We start from the raw sequence: 18,809 nt of genomic DNA, 5'->3' as shown, positions 1-18,809 counted from the left end.
GCACAAGTAGTTTGCCATCAGCTGCTAACCTAAAGGTTGATGGTTCACAGAACTCCTTGGAAGAAAGGCCTGGCAAATGGCTTCCATAAGGATTACAGCCAAGAAAACCCTATAGAGCAGTTCTCCTCTAACATATGGGGTCACCATGAGTCAAAAGCCAACTCAACAGCAGCTGATGATAACAACAGGGGTGTTTGGAAGAGTCAACTGGGTCTCATATTCTGTGCTTTTTACTTGAAGAGGCTGACCAGGAACCAGTCGGTGGACGGAGTGACATTCTGAGAGCTGGGTCTTAGAGAGATTGTACTGATGTATGTACACACATACATGCTAAAATGCAAGTGTACATATGTAAAAATGGTGTGACAGAGGTGTCATCTGACTTCTAACTACACCAGTGGGAAGGAGGATTAAGATCAAGGTCAGACATGCCTTCACCTTCCAAACTTTTTACCAATTCTGATACCAACCATCCACCTCCGCTCCTCTGCTGGGTTTGATAATTCATTGCAGTGGCCACACAGAACTCGCAGACACTACTCATCATTATGGGGTTTATTTAAAAACTCAAAAACTCACTGCCATCAAGTTGATTTTGACTCATAGTGACTCCTCCTTGGGTTTTCAAGGTGGTATCTCTCTGGAAGCAGATTGCCCAGACTTCCTTCCGAGTAGTAGCTGGTGGGCTTGAACTACCAGCTTTCTGGTTAGCAGTCAAAAACACCTTAGGCACTATGCCACCAGAGCTCCCATGGGGTTTATTAGGGTTGCTATGAGTCAGAATAGACTCAGTGACAGTGGTTTTTTTGGTTTTTTGATGCTATTTATTAGGAAACTAGAAAACCAGAAAAACCACTGCCGTTGAGTCTGTTCTGACTCATAGCAACCCGCATTGGGTTTCTAAGGCTGTAAATCTTTACAGAAGTATATTGCCTCATTTTCCTCCTACGGAGTGCCTAGTAGGTTTGAATGGCCGACCTTCCGGTTAGCAGCTAAATGCCTTATCCACTATGCCACCAGAATTCCTTAACAGATTACAATTCAGGATCAGGAACAACTCAGGATATAGTTCTTTGATCAGGACAGCCTCTTCTCAGCCATGCCACAGGCAGACCTCTCTCTGGCCCCCAATCCTGTGACCCTTTGGCCTCTGCCCTACTCTGGCAAGTGTTATAACGCTCTTTTAGCTCTGCTGGTAAGTGCTCTGAGGCACCCCACCCCACCAACAAGCCTCCTGCCTGAAGGTGCTCAGCTCTCTCTATGGGCCAGGAGGCCCATTGCTCTCTCATGCTGGTCTCTTGGTTCTACCACCTTTCCTGCTGCCGCTTCTTTGCCACCACTTCTCACCATGTCAGCAGAGTGTTACAGCTCTCTCTGTCTCCTGGGTTGAGGAGGTTCAGTGCAGGGATCTTGGGTCCAAAGGATGCATTCCACTCCTGGCTCTTCTTTCTTCATGGTAGTGAAATACCCCCTTTCTGCCTCTGAGATAGCTCATTTTAAGCCAGAAGGATGGCAAAACTGATCAATAGCCATATTAGGTTCCATACACCTGATTTGCACGGTCCCACCCCCACAATCTGTCCTGGAAGAAATGCAGCCAGAATGCTGCTTAGAAAGAAGTGAGGATGGCCAGACTTTGTCTCACCTACTTTGGTTATGTTGTCAGAAAGGACCATTCCCTGGAAAAAGATATCACATTTGGTAAAGTGGAGGGTCAGCAAAAAAGGGGGAAACCCTCAGTGAGATAGATTGACACAGTGGCTGCAGTGACGGGCTCAGGTATAGCAGGGATTGTGAGGCTGGCACAGGACAGGCAGGTTTCATTTTGTTGTACATAGGGTTGCTATGAGTGAGAGACAACTCATTGGCACCTAACAACAACAACAACAACAATCACCCCCACAATCCACCATTCACCATTAGTTTGTCATACTGTGGTGGCTTGTGTTTGCTGTGAGGCTTGAAGGTATGCCACTGGTTTTTCAAATACCAGCAGGGTCACCCATGGTGGACAGGTTTCAGTAGAATTTCCAGACTAAAACAGACATGGAAGAAGGAAGGGTCTATCCACTTCTCAAAGTATTGGCCAGTGAAAACCTTATGAATGGCAGTGAAACACTGTCTGATATATTACTGGAAAACTTTAGGAATATCTCTGAAACATTGTCTGATATAGTGCCGGAAGATGAGTGCCTCAGTTTGGAAAGTACTCAAAATATGACTAGGGAGGAGCTGCCACCTCAAAGTAGAGTCGACCTTAATAACATGGATGGAGTAAAGCTTTTGGGACCTCCATTTGCTGGTGTGGCATGACTCAAAATGGGAAGAAACATCCATTAATAATTGGAACATGGAATGCATGAAGTATGAATCTAGGAAAATTGAAAGTTGTCAAAAATGAAATGGAACGCATAATGATCAATATCCTAAGCATTAGTGAGCTGAAATGGACTACTTTTGGCCATTTTGAATTATGATGTACTACTATGCTGGGAATGTCAAATTGAAGAGGTTGGCATGGCATTCATTGTCACAAAGAATGTTTCAATATCTATCCTGAAGTACTCTGCTGTCAGTGATAGGATAATATCCATACACTACAAGGAAGACCAGTTAATACTACTGTTAGTATAATACCACCAAAGCCAAAGATGAGGAAGTTAAAGATTTTTACCAATTGCTGCAGTCTGAAATTGACCAAACATGCAGTCAAAATGTATTGACTATTACTGGTGATTGGAATGTGAAAGTTGGGAACAAAGAAGAATTACTGGTGGTTGGAAAATATGGCTTTAGTGACAGCAATGACACTGGAGATCACATGATAGAATAAGAACTCCACAAGAGCCAAAATATGACCTTGATTATATTCCTCCTGATTTAGATACCATCTGAAGAATAGATTTGAGGCATTGAACACCAATGACTGAAAACCAGATGAATTGTGGGATGACATCAAGAACATCACACATGAAGAAAGCAAAAAGCCATTAAAAAGACAGTTGTGGAAGAAAAAAACAAAATGGATGTCAGAAGAGGTTTTGAAACTAGTTCTTGAATGGAGAGTAGCTAAAGCCAATGGAAGAACTGACAAGATAAAAGAACTGAACAGAAGATTTCAGAGAGCAGATCAAGAAGACAAAGTCAATTATTATAGTGAAATGACCTAGAGTAGAAACCCAAAAAGGAAGAACATGCTCAGCATTTCTCAAGCTGAAAGAACTGAAGAAAAAATTCAAGCCTTGAGTTGCAGTATTGAAAGATTCTATGGGCAAACTATTGAATGATGTAGTAAACATCAAAAGAAGATGGAAGGGTTCATCTTTATTGTCTGTACCTCCCATCCACCTCTCTATGTCCTCCTCTTCCTCAGTGTCACCTTGTTGATCACTCACATTTGGTACATTGCCCTTCCTTTACTCAAATCAATACATGTCTCTACCTATCTAACAGTGTTGCCTCCCCTCCCCTCCTACCCCTGGTAACCAACAAAGAAAATTTCCTTCCATATGTAAACCTTTCCTTGACTTTTTACAAGAACAGACTAATACAATATTTGTCCTTCTGTGATTGACTTATTTCACTCAGCATAATGTCCTCTAAGTTCATCCATGTTATACGGTGTTTTGTAGATTCTGTGTTATTCTTTAGGGTTGCATAGTATTCCATTGTGTGTATATACCATAGTTTGCTTATCCATTTGTCTGTTTATGGGCACATAGGTTGTTTCCATCTTTTGGCTATTGTAAACAGTGCTGTGATTAATATGGATGTGCATAAATATACTGTTCTTGTCCTGGCTCTCACTTCTTTAGGATATATACCTAGTAATGGAATGGTTGGGTCAAATGATAGTTCTAATTCCAGCTTTTTAAGGAATCACCATACTGCTTTCCACAGTGGTTGTATCATTTTACAGTCCGACCAGCATTGTATATGATTCCCATACTCTCTTTTATTTTCTGTCTTGTTGAACTTTGCTAGTAGTGCTGGGGCAAGATGGTATCTTGCTTTGATTTGCATCTCTATAATGGCTAATGAGCATGAGCATTTCTTCATATGTTTGTTGGCTGCCTGAGTATCCTCTTTGGTGAAGTGTCTATTCATGTCTGCCCATTTTTTAATTGGATTATTTGGTAAAAGACTTCAGAGTGCTGAAGAGCAAAGATGTCTCTGAAGACTAAGGTGTGCCTGACCCAAGCCATGGTATTTTCAGTCGCCTCATATGCATGTGAAAGCTGGACAATGAATAAAGAAGACCGAACAAGAGTTGATGCTTTTGAGTTGTGGTGTTGATGAAGAATACTGAAAGTACCATGGACTGTTGGAAGAATTAACAAATCTGTCCTGGAAGAAGTACAGTCAGCTACTCTTTGGAAGTGAGAATGGACAGACTTCCTCTCACCTACTTTGGTTGTGTTGTCAGAAGGGATCATTCCCTGGAGAAGGATATCATGCTGAGTAAAGTAGAGGCTTAGGAGCTCTGGTGGCGTAGTGCCTAAGGTACTTGACTGCTAACCAGAAGGCTGGCAGTTCAAATCCATCAGCCACTCCTTGGAAGGAAGATGGGGCAATCTACTTCCGTAGTGATACTGTCTCGGAAACCCAAGGAAGGGTCGCTATGAGTCGGGTCTGACTTGATGGTACATAACAACAACAAACAACAAAGTAGAGGGTTAGCAAAAGAGGGGAAAACCCTCAACGAGTGGCTCCAATGACGGGGTCAATATAGCAAAGATTGTGAGGCTGGGGCAGAACTGGGCAGTATTTTGTTCTGTTGTACATAGAGTCTCTATGAGTCAGAGCTGACTTAATGGCAAGTAACAACAACAACAACAGTCACCCCCACAATAGTATCACTTTCCTTATTTACTTTATTAGCAAGCTGTCCAATCAATTCCTGTGGTGGGCCACAAGCACCTTACATTTGCATAGTCCCACCCACCAGCCACTCCTTGGAAGGAAGATGGGGCAATCTGCTTCCGTAGTGATACTGCCTTGGAAACCCAAGGAGGGGTCGCTATGAGTCGGGTCTGACTAGACAGCACATAACAACAACAACATACAACAACCCAGTCATTTGGTAGGAGTTAACAAAGACTATGGCTAGAAGGACCATACTAAGTAATTCACTTCACCCCAACATGTTGAGTTTACATCCATCCATTCAGCAAACATTTCGGAGTACCTACTGTATGCTAAGGAATTGTTCTGGCCCTTGGGTTACAGTGGTGAAGCAGACAACGTCCCTGCCCTCATGGAACTGAGGGTTGTGTGGAGAGAGGGTAGAACTGACTTTAAATAGACTTATTAGAATCTCTGTAGGAATAAATAAGAACATTGAAGGGAAAAAGCTAAAATGCTACTAGTGGTTCTGATGGGTTGGAATTATGGATGGTTCCTTCCCACCCACAGCCACCCCCCAGTTTCCCAAATGTTCTATGTTGTATTGATTTCACTTCTATGAAAAATTCCCTATTGAGGTTTATGGTTTTGCCCTTGAACATGGCCTCCTCTTGAATGGGCCCCTTATTGTTTGCCAATGTCTGCTCACAAAGTCCTGGCCTGGGGACCTGCATCTTGGCTTAGCCTCAGTTTGCCCACCTCTAAATGAGCATTAGTGGCCTCCATCTGCCCACTTTACAGGCAGTTGTGTGGATCAGAAGAGATGATTGGAGAGAAGACATTTAGAATTGATGACCCCTCTCTGCAAAGGGAAGGGCCATTGGACTAGTAGTGGTAATAGCAGCAGTTGATGGTGTTAGAGGGAGGTCTGATATCAGGGTCTAACGCTGGGGGCATGACCTCAACCCTGAGGGGCAGCTTTCTCTAACAGGGTAGATACACATTCGTTAGGGAAGTAACTTCCACAAAAGAATATCTTAAGTCAGCTTCTAGGCCCTGCCACACACATTCATAAACCCACATGTTCTGTACTTGGCACATGAGTCAGGATCAGGAAATCCTACCCCACGGTAAGCATACAGGTATTACTGTTTTGTTTTGCTTTTTTTCCTCCATCCCTTTTGATCCAACCATGAATATGGTTTCTTACTGCCAGGGGTGGTTGAAGTAACAGACTTTGAAATCTTAACTCTTTATGATAAGTGATCCCTCCCATGGGCCATCTGTGGAGATGGCTGGCTTTCCTATCTTATCTCCACAGCAGCTTGACATCTATCTCCTGACATTCCCTCCTTGAATGCAGAATGAGGAGGGGTAGAGGACCTTGGTGTCTAGTGTGTGTAAATCAAGGGTCAGCTCTGAGATTGGTGGTATCCTGGGACCCATGGTCAGGGCTGGTCTGTGTGGGGAGCACTGACCCTTCCCCTCTTCAGCCTATCTGTGGTAACTCCCTGCTTTTCTATTTTCTCATCCCTGCAGATGTCAAGCCCTCTAACATCCTGGTGAATTCCCGCGGGGAGATCAAGCTCTGTGACTTTGGGGTCAGTGGGCAGCTCATCGACTCCATGGCCAACTCCTTCGTGGGCACAAGGTCCTACATGTCGGTATGAGCAGTGGGCTCCATTTCTCAAGCTTCTAATACATCAGGGATGGGGTAAAATGGGTGCCTTCCCCTGTGCATCCAGGGCTTTATGTTGGGTGGTGAGAGTGGGGAGTAGAGGCATGAGGATGAAGAGGCACCATGGAGGTCATAGTCTAATGGGGAGATGGTCGTAGCCTTGGACTTGGAGCATAACTGGTGTATTGGGCCTTGGCTCATTACAAGAATGTGTATGACCATAGTTCCTGCCACCACCTGCACCTGGATTTTCCCAGATCTTGGCTTCCATTCTAAAGAGATGGTGAGCTCCAGCTGCTTCTGGACATCCCGACCTGATTGTCTTGAAACCTTCAAATCCAGCTGGTCCAAACATAAGCCTACCAAGCTGTGCCTTCTCCTCCTTTTCTATTAGCAGTAAATGGCATCTCTCTTTCCCTGGCTTCCCAAGATAGAAACCTGAGCATCAGCTTTTAACCTCCTTTCCCAACTCCCCACCCTTCAGCATCCAGTGGTCCCCAACTCCTGTGAATCTGTTCACCATTGTTTCCCAGCCTAGCCTCTTTCCTTCCTCCTCACTGCATGTCTTCCTGTCAGTCACCTTCCCTTTCCTCTCACCTCAGCGTATCTGATCTCCTAGCTGGAGTCCATGCCCTAGTTCAGTCAAATCCTCATAGGGGTCTTTCCTCCTGCCTCCAGATCTGCTGGTCCCTGCTGCCAGCTTCCACCAGAGTGTTATGTGTGGCTTTCCCCACATCCACGGCTGTATCAGCATATTCTCTTCCCTTTCCCATGCCGAGAGCTCCCCAGGAGTAGGGACAAGGCTGTAGGCATCTCTGTTGTCCTCAGAGTCTGATGCTTAGGAAATGCTTGGCCAGTGGATGTGTGTTTGGTGAGTGAACGGAGAGCAAAGGCCTGAGAATGATTTGCAGTGATGAAAACATGAGTGCTGAGGGGACACAGAACAGAGGAGTGTTAGAATGAGGGAGAGGTCTTTATGGAGGTCGGGGGATAGGCCAGAGGCTCAGGGTGCTTATAGTGCATGGAGAGTGTTTTGTGTGCTCTCTTTCAAAGTCCTTTCACATACTTGAATGCTCTCATTTGATTCATGTAAATAACCATGAAGTAAAGATGGTTGTTGCCATTTTAGAGATGAGGAAATCTATACTCAGGACTATTAAGTGACTTGCTCACTTAACCTTGAAGAGCCAGGATCCAAAGCTGGGTTTCCTCCTTGCCAATCAAACAGCCCTTCCATAGCACACCCTTACTTGCCTCTTGGTAGGATTTTGGCAGCTGACCCTGGCCTCTCTGTGTGGAAGTTCATGCCCACATCTTTATTCCTTCTTGCCCCCATCCCCACCAAGACTCCACCCAGTCAGCAACACTCATCTGGGTGCTGACTCATATCCCCACCCCCTCCACTATAGTGACTCTTAGTCTTTAAAAGACATGCAAACCCACAGGTCCTTCAGAACCCAGCCTCCTTCCTCAGCCCTTCCTTCACTGCTTCTTTTCTAAATGTCTGATAACTGAGCAGCTGACACCCTGGGGCATTTGACTGCCAACTCTCAAGTTCAAAATCAATTAACAGGCCTGGGGACTTATTGATCCAGGGTTTAGAAGCTTGGTTTTTGTGGTTATGTGGTCAGTTCCAAAATATTCTACAGTTGGAGTTAGTGAAAAATCCTGTGGGAGAAGTTAAGTTGATGTCTAAATAAATATATGATGGAATAGTTAAAGATTTTTATGTAGAGATCTTGAAAACGTGATATTTAAAATAATGCTCAATGAAAATGCTTTTGTATAGCACGATACGCTTTTTTTTTTTTTTAATTCACCAATAACAACTCATTTTACAGCATTTTACAACATCTAACATACATTTTAATTTGATTTGACCTTCTCAATAACTTGTGTATTAAATTGTTGTTAGGTGCTGTAAAGTTGATTTTAACTCACAGCAACCCCATGTGACAGAGAAGTGCTCTGTAGGTTTTCTAGGCTGTAATCTTTACAGGAGCAGATTTCTAGGTCTTTCTCTCATGGAGCAGCTGGGTGAGTTTGAACCACCAACCTTTTGGTAAGCAGCCAAGTGCTTAGCAATTGCATCACCAGGATGGGGACTGTTAACTGTTATTGCTGTCATCATCAGTCCCCTTTTATACATGAGGAAAGCAAGACTCAGTATTATGTAGCCTGTAAATCCCAGAATAAGGAGCTCTGATGGCGTAGTGCCTGAGGCATTTGGCTGCTAACCAGAAGGTTGGCAGTTCAAACCCACCAGCTGCTTCATGGAAGGAAGATGGTGCGTTCTGCTTTTGTAAAGATTTGCCACCTTGGAAACCCAGTAAGGGTTGCTGTGAGTCAGAATTGACTCAATGGCAGTGAGTGTGATTTCAGTTTGGTTTATGCCCCAGGGTTGAGACTTGAACACAGATCTCCTGACCATAGTCCTCTGCCTTTTATACCATTCCATGTTGTCCAAGGATAGAGCCTGTCTAAGTGGCAGAGTGGATGTTAGAACTTAGCTTTTCTGACTCTCAGGCCAGTGTCCTTTCTACCCACTGCACGGTGGAGGTAAGAGGAAGGATCACAGCCACAGTGGCCACCTGTGAGTAAGTAGGTAAACGCAGTATCTAGGGCACGTGGGAGGCCAAATTCAAAAGGTTAGTGGAAGTTCTGAACCAGGATGTCAGCTCCTGAGAGGAAGGGACAGAAGAAGATAAAGTGAAAGAAATAAAAATCAACAGACTAGGGCTAGGACTGAGCAGAGCAGCATCCCACTGTCCTGCAGGGCAAACAACTCAGAGGGACAGGAAGCCAAGACCAAACTGGAGACCTTTCTGAGCATCCCTGGGAACTTGCCCACCCCCAACGTCTTATGCTCAAGCTGAGTTAGCTCACAGATGATTATAACTGTGTGTCCATCTCTCCTGCAGCCAGAAAGACTCCAGGGGACTCACTACTCTGTGCAGTCGGACATCTGGAGCATGGGGCTCTCTCTGGTGGAGATGGCGGTTGGGAGGTACCCCATCCCTCCTCCAGATGCCAAGGAGCTGGAGCTGATGTTTGGGTGCCATGTGGAGGGAGATGCAGCTGAGACACCGCCCAGGCCGAGGACTCCTGGGAGGCCCCTCAGCTGTGAGTGCTGTGGTGTGTCGTCAGCTTGGACTGTAGTGTCTCTTACTGTCAGGGGTTTCTGGAGGGCTGATTATCTATACATTAGCCCAACACTGATTCCCTGGTCCTGATGTCAGGCAGGGGCCAGGGAGGAAGCAGAGCAGGGCTCTCCAGGTGGGTGCAGGAAACCATTGTTAATACTACCAGCTTCTTGGTGTTTGTTGGGTGCCTACTATGTTCCAGGCACTGTGCTTAGCACTTTCTGTGCAGTATCTACATTTTTTAGTCATGGCATTTTCATCTTCGTCATCATTGTCGTTGTTGTCTTTTTTTTTGGTAGCTTTTTAACTTCATAAAATTCACCATTTTAAAGTATACAATCCATTGGTTTTTATAGTCGCAGTGTTCTGCAGCCATCACCACTATCTAATTCTAGAATATTTCCATCATACCCATTAGCAGTTACTCCTATGGCAACTACTAATTTGCTTTCTATCTATAGATTTGCCAAGCATTATCTATTTTTAGTAACAACCCTGTGTAGGAGCACTATTATAATCACTATTTTATAGATGAGGAAACAAAAGAGTAGTTAGCTTGCCAATGCCACATAAACTTGTAAGTCTGACTCCCCAGGTGATAAATACTATGCAGGCCTCTCTGAAACATTAATATTGTGAAGTTAACTTGATCCTCATGGAAGATTCTGGCCCAGCCATCATTTTCATATAATATCATTTGGGAATGGGTTGTGTTTGCTGTGTTAATGAGACAAGGTTAGTGTAGGGTATGTCTTAAAGCTTATCTCTTTTGAGATATAAAAGAGATTAAATAAGCATATGAGAAATAGAGATAGGGGAAGAGAGATGCCAAGCCACATTGTCACCTAGGAGCAGAAGCTCAGAAGAGACAAAGACTTTCTCTATAGCCAGCAGGGAGAGAAAGCCTTCTTCTAGAGTCACACCCTGAGCTTGGACTTCTAGTCTCCTAAACTGTGAGAAAATAGATTTCTGTTTATTAAAGCCACCCACTTGTGGTATTTCTCTTATAGCAGCACTAGTAACTAAGACAGAATTTGATACTGAGAGGGTAGGGTGCTGCTCTAACAGACACCTAAAATGTGGAAATGGTATTGGAATTAGGTAATGGATATGGGCTGGAAGAGTTTTAAGGTGTGCCTAATAGTAAAAACCTAGATTGTCTTGGAGACACTATTGGTAGAATTATGGAAACAAAGGCAATTCTGATGAGGCCTCAGAAGGAAGGGAGGAGAGCTATAGAGAAAGTTTCTATGATTTTAGAGAATACATATGGTGCAGCAACAGAATGTTAATGGCAATGTGGGTGTTAAATGTGCTTCTGGTGAAACTTTACAAGAAAATGATGAATGTGATTGACAGTGGAAGAAGGGAGATGCTTTTTAGGCAGTGGCAAAGAACTTGCCTGAATTACGTTCGAATTTTGATAGAAGGTAGAACTCATTAATGATGAACTTGGGTATCTGGCTGATGAGATTTCTAAGCAAGATCTTAAAGGGGACATGTGGTTCCTCCTTGCTGCTTATGATAAAATGTGAGAGGAAAGAGATGGACTTAAAAATGAACTGTGCAACATAAAAACAAAACCTAAAAGATTTGGAAAATCCTGTTATACAAACTAAGGACACATATCCTAGAATTTTCACCAAGGATGTGGCTATATAATCTTTTGTTAAAAAGATTAAGCCTGTGATGGAGCAAACCAACTACTTCAGCAGAAAACCTGTCACCTTAGACAGAAGGGGACAGAGAAAGAACACAGGAAAGAATATTGCCTCTTGGGATTCAGCAGTCAGGAAACAGGCCAAAGGAGCTACATCTGTTGTCCTCCGAGAAAAGAAAGAACCATCCCTGGAGAAACTTGGAGATCAGCAGAACTGTTGGAAGGAACATAGGAAGCAGGGCTGCCTTGATTTCAAATGGTGCAACCATGGCCTGCTGGGTTTCAAAGAGTGAGGGCATGGCCTCCTAGGTTTCAAAGAGACAGATCGTCACCAACTTGGTTCAGGAGCCTGGGGCTGCTGTTCATGAGTGTCAGGGGGATGGGGCTGCTGCCCAAAGCTGAGGGGGTAGAGCTGCCATGCCCAGTGGGCAGAAGAATGGAGGCCTGCTTGGGTGGCAGCAGTGGGGTCATTTCTTAGATGGACTTGGAAGATGGAGCTGTCCAAACCCGAGGTAACAGAGTCGCCATTCCAGTGGGCGTAGAAGGCAGTGGGCATAGAGGCCCAGGGCTGAGGGCCCTCCCCCCAGAATCTAGAGTGCTTGGGCAACACCCAGAGTCTGGGGGACAGAGCCATTGCCTAGATGGCCTCAGAGAACAGAGGATTATTCTCAAGCCTTGAGAGCTAATGTAAATGGTTCTGTTGGGTTTTGGACTTGCTTAATGCCTGTTACCCATCTTTCCCTCCAATTTCTCCTGTTTATAATGGAAATTTAATGCCTGCTCTACCCTTATAATTTGGAAGCAGATAACTTGTAGATTTCATAGGTTCACAGATAAGGAAGAATTTTTCTCCAGGATGGAATATGCTTAAAGTCTCACCCATATTTGATTTAAATGACTTAGAAGATGAGATTTTAGACTTGGAATTGATTTAAGACTTTCATGATGATGTGATGGGATGAATGTGTTTTACATGTGGCAAGGACATGAAGTTTTTGGGGCCAAAGGGCGGGACTGAATTGTGTCCTCCAAACATATGTATTGTAAAACCTAAACTCTATGCCTGTGGTTATAATCCCATTTGGTTCGTTAATAAGACCGGGTAAGTATAGAGTATGTCTTGAGTCAATCTGAGATAAAAAAGAGAATAAACAAGCAGGTGAGAAGCAGAGGTAGGGGAAGAGAGATGTCAAGCCACATGAAGAGCACCTAGGAGCAGAAGTTCAGAAGAGACAAGGACCTTCCTTCAGAGCCAACAGAGAGAGGAAGACTTCCTCTAGACTTGGAGCCCTGAATTTGGACTTCAGCCTCCTAAACTGTGAGAAAATAAATTTCTAACTGCTAAAGCCACCCACTTGTGGTATTGTTATAACAGCACTAGATAACTAAGACAGGTATGAAAGGAAAAAACTCACATTGAGGACAAGTAAAAAAACTAAGTCCTTTCACATTATCTCATTTGTTTGTCTCTTAGCAATATAAGGAAAAGCAGATGTAATTTATTATCCAGCTCCACATTGAGGCTCAAATGATTTGCCCAAGGTCCCAAGCCCAGGGTATAGCATAACCCAGATCTGCACCCTGGCTAGCTAACTCCATAGCCTTTGCTGGTACCCTCTCTGTTTAGGCTTTAGCTGTGGCTAGTCTGTCTCTGTTTATCACCCATGACCTTGTTCTGGTTCCTGAGATCCACGCATAACCCCTGTCTTCATATTGTCTGTTTCTGAGAAGTGTTTTCTTTCTTTTTTCTTCACAATGTCTATAGCTTATGGAATGGACAGCCGACCTCCCATGGCGATTTTTGAGTTGTTGGATTACATAGTCAACGAGGTAAATACCATGTGACTTCCTTGAATTTGGAATTATTTGCTCCTCTCAAGGAAAAAGCCCTGATGGAGTTGACGAAGAAACCTGTTAATTGTCCCACAGTGTGGGCTGCCTGGACCCCAGGATTTGCTTGTTCTGATTTGTGTATTATACTCTTGGGGTTTGAAGGGCTGGTTTAGAAATCACAGGGGTCCTAACCCAAGAGGATGCCTTCATTTAGCTCTGAGTCCCCCCTCTTTCCCTAGATTCAGGAGCTTCACCTCAGCTACTTATACATTTGTGTTTTTTCACTCACCAAGCATTTCTTGTGCACTTACTATGTGCTAAGCACTGTGGGTTGGGTAGGAGTGGGGTGGGGATCCCAAGATGGAAAAGTGAAAGTCTCAAAGGTTGTATAGAAGAGGCAAGGCAAATACACATATGACTCTGCAATACAGGGTTCTCTCTCTTAAGTGCCATTAAAAAGCTATGAACATAAAAATGGCAGTGTAGAAATAGTCATGGAAAAGCATGCACTATAAATTGTTGAGTGACAAGCAGATTACAAAACAGTTATCATACCTTCAGTTCTTTAAAAAGCTGTGCATGTATATATGTGCATATAAGTCCAGAAGGTAACAGAATATAGTTGTTAATGCTGAGTGATGGAATTAAAGGTACTATTTTCTTTTTGCTTATTGGTCTTAGTTGACTTTAATACAAAGAACAAAGGTTATTTGTGAAACATATATACATATACATTTGTGAAACATAGTATGTTTAATGAAAAATAAAAAAGGATCAAGGAAGGAGACTGACACTCATCAAGTTTGGGTTTGGGGAGAGAGGGAAAATGTGGACAGTCATGAGGGTTGCTCAGCCTTGTCCCTGGTTGGCAGGGGTGGTGGAGCTGGGCCAGGTTAGGACAGACTCCACACTGAGGAGATGGCAGGGCCAGCCAGCACTGTTGGCACAGGGGCAGCATGGACACAGGAAGAGAAGAGGACTTACTAATATGTTTGGGAAGCAGCTGGAGGCTTCACTTGGCTGGAGTATAAGGGATATCATTGAGTTCTTTCTCAAAAGACCAGTGGAATGACATCTCCTGCTTCCTTACTGTTCTCCAAAAACCAGACCTCAAACGGCTCAGGAAAGGTTTTTTTTTTTCTTTTTTTTTTTCCTCTTTTTTTCCCCATTACAAACTCAACAGGAAAATCCTGGTTCACCCAGCAGTTAATTAACTCACTGTCACTGGTTCACAGTCTGTCTACTGGGGAGGCTAATTTACCTCTGTTTACTATCTGCACAGCTTCATGCCAAGTTCCATGGGGTACAGAAAAGAAGGTCAAGATTGGACCTTTGCTGCTTAAGGATTCAAAGAAGGCAGAGTGGGTTGCATTTGTGGCAATCAGAAAGCTGTCCTTACTGCCCCAGCCCTCAGCTGGGTGGTGCTGGGTGGGATCCATGTTAAGGGAGGAGATAGCCTGAGGTTAAACGTGCAGCCACCCATATCCTAGTGTGGAGTGCTTTCTCCCTTCTCTATTTTCACTTTCATGTTACTGCTCAGTTCTCCAAGCACTACTGAGGTGGGCCAAATTGGTTTTGTTGTTCCCCTCATACAGGTGAGGAAACTTGAGGCTCCCAGTTCAGAGTGGCTTAGGTCTTTCCTGCCTAGTGCTCTTTCCTCCTGGCCACCTCTACCCCTGACCTCTCCAAAGCCTGGGTTCAGTGATGCTGGATTGTCTCTTGTTCTACTGCCATGCTTGCCTGGGCCCCACTTGCTTGGGATGGATGGACACTGGCCTCTGGAGGCCACGTTGCCAGTGTCCTCCCTCCCTGAACATCCCCTCTGTACCCCCCAGCAGCAGGGGCTGTCTGTCAATGGAGTTTGCTCTAGGTCCCCATTCCTAAGAGCTGGAGTCTTTGACTTCAGCTCAGGTTCATTCACGTGCTGTTCTGAGGAAGCGTTCGGGGGAGAGGGCTTTTCGGTAGAGTTTTATTTTTTACCTCACAAATCACCTGTTGATTCTGGGCTACACATCAGAGCAGTGACTTCCTGGGCACTGTGGTTGAGGCAGCTTCTCACAAGAAAGCTACACGCAGCTCCAGCATGAGGCCTGTAAAGTGGGCTCACACTTCCTGGGGTCCGTGACCCATGAACCTCTTGCTCTGGGAACTTGTACCCAGACCTGTGGTCCCGACCATCAGAAAATGAGAGCTGTTGCTGGTGTTCTTGGTTTATTTCCTGAAAACTGCCTCATTCTGGAGCGTACCGGTAACGTTCTTCCTGACCTGGCAAGCCCTCTGCCAGTTAATGTTTCATGAACTCTGCCCCTCCAGGGCTCAGAAAGATTGTTTTGGCTTTCTGTGACTTCCACTGGCCGTCTGTCTGGTGGTTTGGATACCCCCAGCTGTTGCTGCTAGTAATTTCTGGTTATGTTTCTATGCTACCCTTCCAAGATTTAGAACTGATTCAGAGGTGGAAAGCGTCTCAGAGATTATTTGGTCCAACCCCCTCATTTCATAGAGGGTAAACTAAGGCTTAGAGAGGAACAGTGTTTTATTCAGAGTCACTAGATGAAAGGTAGAACACTGACTTGAACCCTGTTCTATGGCATGTGAGACCAATGGTTTCCACAAGGTGACCCGGCAGGCAGTCTGTGGCATCCCACCCATGTTTCCTTAACTGGATAAGGGCAGCCCTGCCCACGGGTGGGGGTGGGGAAGGGAGGGGAGAGGAGGTGGCCAGAGTGGAGAACCAGGCATTTCTCATGTCTCAATATGTGTTTGCAGCCTCCTCCAAAACTTCCCAGTGGAGTATTCAGTCTGGAATTTCAAGATTTTGTAAATAAATGGTAAGCAGCTTTTTGTTCTCTGGAAGGGCAGGATGGCTTCATTAGGTTCCTATCCCATCTCTGGGAGCTCCATCTTTGCTTCTGCCAGGCACGACTTTGCCCTTTTCCCTGTCCTCTGGTCATCCCTCGGCTGCTGCCCTCAGCCCTACTTCGAGTACCAGGTCTTAGACATTCCTGAATGAGTATGTGGATAAAATTGCTGCTGCTTTTGGCACGTGCTCCACAGAGATTGGCAGTTTGCCTTCTGACTGGTTTAATTCAGCAAACTCTTACTAACTTACTACAGGCGTGACTCGGTGCTAAGACCAGGAAGATGAATAAGGCTCAGGCACTGCTCCTCACAGAGCCTACAGGGTGGGGGAGGATGGGCATACAGACATAAGTAATTATGATTAGAACCTGTGCCAGGCAATGGCTCTCACATTCTCTCACTTCCTTTAAGCCTAATAAAAAACCCTGCAGAGAGAGCAGATTTGAAGCAACTCATGGTAAGTGCATTTATTTCAGATTCTTACACTATCTGTTTATTCAACTTGTTCTCCTTTTCGCACATTCATTACCTTCCATCCTTCCACCCCATTCCCTGCTCTGCCCTCACCACTGCAGTCAGTGGGCCTTGGGGCTGCAGAACACTAAGTGCCCATCTCCTCTGTCTTCCTGTCAGTTTAAAAGAAAGGACCCCCAGCCTGGGTGAGTGTGGGAAGAAGAGTCCAAGGCAGTTGAGGAAAGGGCCAGCCCACCTTCTTCATAGGGCCTGGGCATTAATACTGACTGGCTCCTCTTATATTCCCACTGGCAGCACCCTCCCTGGGTCAGTCTCTACTTGCTTCCTCTTGTTTGGTGGCTGGGGGGTAGTAGTAATACTGTATTTTGCATGTCTTATTATTGCCTGTACAGTGTAACATGCATTTGAAGCCCATCATTTCCTTTGTTCCCTCTGACAGCCCTGTGAGGTGTATAAGGCGAGGTTTTTACCCCCATTTCTCACTCAGATTGTCAAGTTACCTCCCCACGGCCTTGTGTGGGGAGGTCTACAGCCAGTGTGGCTGGTAGTGCCAGGCTGAGCCAGCTCTTTGGCCTGCAGTTGGCCCTGTTCTCCTGGCTCCCACTGCTGCTCAAGGGCAGCTCTAGGAGCTCCTTCCAAGTCCTAGCTGCTCTACCCTCAAGACTCCTGGATATTTCTTCTTGGTGGTTTTTAACACTACTTCCTCCCCCCCCCCCTTTCTTTTGTTTGCATCCAGGTTCATGCTTTTATCAAGAGATCTGATGCTGAAGAAGTGGATTTTGCAGGTTGGCTCTGCTCTACTATCGGCCTTAACCAGCCCAGTACACCAACTCATGCCGCTGGCGTCTAAGACTTAATGAAGCAGCAGAGAGGAGTTCCCTGCCCAGTGGTGTGCCAAGTTGCTTTGGGGCCTTGTTCCCATGCCTGTCTCCATTCAGATGTGCATTTCACCTGAGACAAAGGATGAAGAATACAGCATGTGCCAAAATTCTACTTGTGTGATTTTTACTATTACTGTCTTTATTCTTACTACTATTCTTATTCCCCTAAGTGGATTGGCTGTGTGCTTGGGGTATTTGTGTGTATCCTGATAATCAAAACATGTGCAACGGTGAATTATAGTGAAACTCTGGTGACTTGGGTAGTCATTCTTAATGAAAATTGCACTGCTGTTCCCTCACTATAACTGGCTGGCTGGCTGTTTGCAGGATTCTCTGACACTTCACGGTACTTCATTCTTGCCAGGTGCACCTTCTCTCTGTCTGAGGAAGAAAGCACCCGTGAGACCCCTCATAGGCAGTGCATGTGGGCATGCTTTGCTGCTATGAAAATGAACATCAAAAAGTGTACATCATATTATTCTAGTAGTATTATTTGCTTTTGATGTATAATTCAGCATTTCCCATCAAAATCTAGCCAGAGCCCTTCACTGCCACAATAGCCAGGGCTTCACCAGTCTGTCTACCAGGATGATTTGTAGACTTCTGGTTCTATTTCTTTATTTATTTTTAAATATACCGTGTGGGGTTATTTAGCAGTGTATGTCACTTTAAGTTTGGATTAGTGTTTCTAAAATGGTCCAGTTATTTTGAATGTCATAAATGGATCAAGGCGTTACAATGTGTCGTTTCTCTTCCCTGAATCCAAATACTGATGCTATTGTAAAACAAGTGTGTATAATGCCTAAAAATTGTATGAAAATCCTTTTAACCGTTTTAATCCAGATGTTTAATGAATCTAATCTGTTATTCTAATAAAATATACTATCAAGGTAAAAAAAAGAAAATGATGAAAGCTTTATTTACCCATGTGGTAGGATTTTCAGTTTCTTTAGTACATAAGAAATCATACAAGTTAGCCAAACATTATAGTGTAAGAAAGGTAAAGACAGAAAGGGGCTGGAAGGCACAAACACCACAGCAAGACAAGTTCAGTGCTTTGGATTAATGGCGTTTCCTGGGATTCCCATCTTTGAATCACAAAATGATTGAAATTTTGTTCAGCTCTTCTCACTGAACCACCTTCCTTCTACCTATTCATAAAAGTGAAAAGCAGCAGCCTGGGATGAGGGTGGGAACAAATCTGAAGAAAATTACAAAACATTTCTCACTTTCCCATGATGAGGTAGCTAGCCTGGGACCTGGGCTGCTCAGTTACAGGACCACAGCTCACAGAGGTGCCTTGCTGGTGGGCTGGCAGCTGGAGCCATTGCCCCAGATCATGTGTTTTGCTATACTGACCCACTGTCATTCCCTTTTTCCAGTTACACTTAACCACAACTTCCTTGAGAGGAATGTGCCTGGCACTGGCTTTGTCA

The 18,809-nt window shown here is 44.6% G+C and overlaps 1 protein-coding gene across 1 annotated transcript in view; it reads left to right on the top strand.

Annotated features, from left to right (window-relative positions):
- Positions 1-17,342, top strand: part of MAP2K1 (mitogen-activated protein kinase kinase 1) — a 128,956-nt gene extending 111,614 nt beyond the window's left edge. The window contains exons 6-11 of the mRNA XM_007957545.2: positions 6,385-6,509; positions 9,445-9,646; positions 13,092-13,156; positions 15,926-15,987; positions 16,430-16,475; positions 17,229-17,342. Coding sequence (XP_007955736.1) covers positions 6,385-6,509; positions 9,445-9,646; positions 13,092-13,156; positions 15,926-15,987; positions 16,430-16,475; positions 17,229-17,342 — 614 coding nt within the window. The remainder of the gene's footprint in view (positions 1-6,384; positions 6,510-9,444; positions 9,647-13,091; positions 13,157-15,925; positions 15,988-16,429; positions 16,476-17,228) is intronic.
- The last annotated feature ends 1,467 nt before the right edge of the window (positions 17,343-18,809 follow it).

This window comes from Orycteropus afer, unplaced genomic scaffold (assembly GCF_000298275.1).
Source record: "Orycteropus afer afer isolate SDZICR_OR568_19922 unplaced genomic scaffold, OryAfe1.0 scaffold00015, whole genome shotgun sequence".
Classification (NCBI taxonomy): domain Eukaryota; kingdom Metazoa; phylum Chordata; class Mammalia; order Tubulidentata; family Orycteropodidae; genus Orycteropus; species Orycteropus afer.
This window is presented reverse-complemented; position numbering and strand designations above follow the sequence as displayed.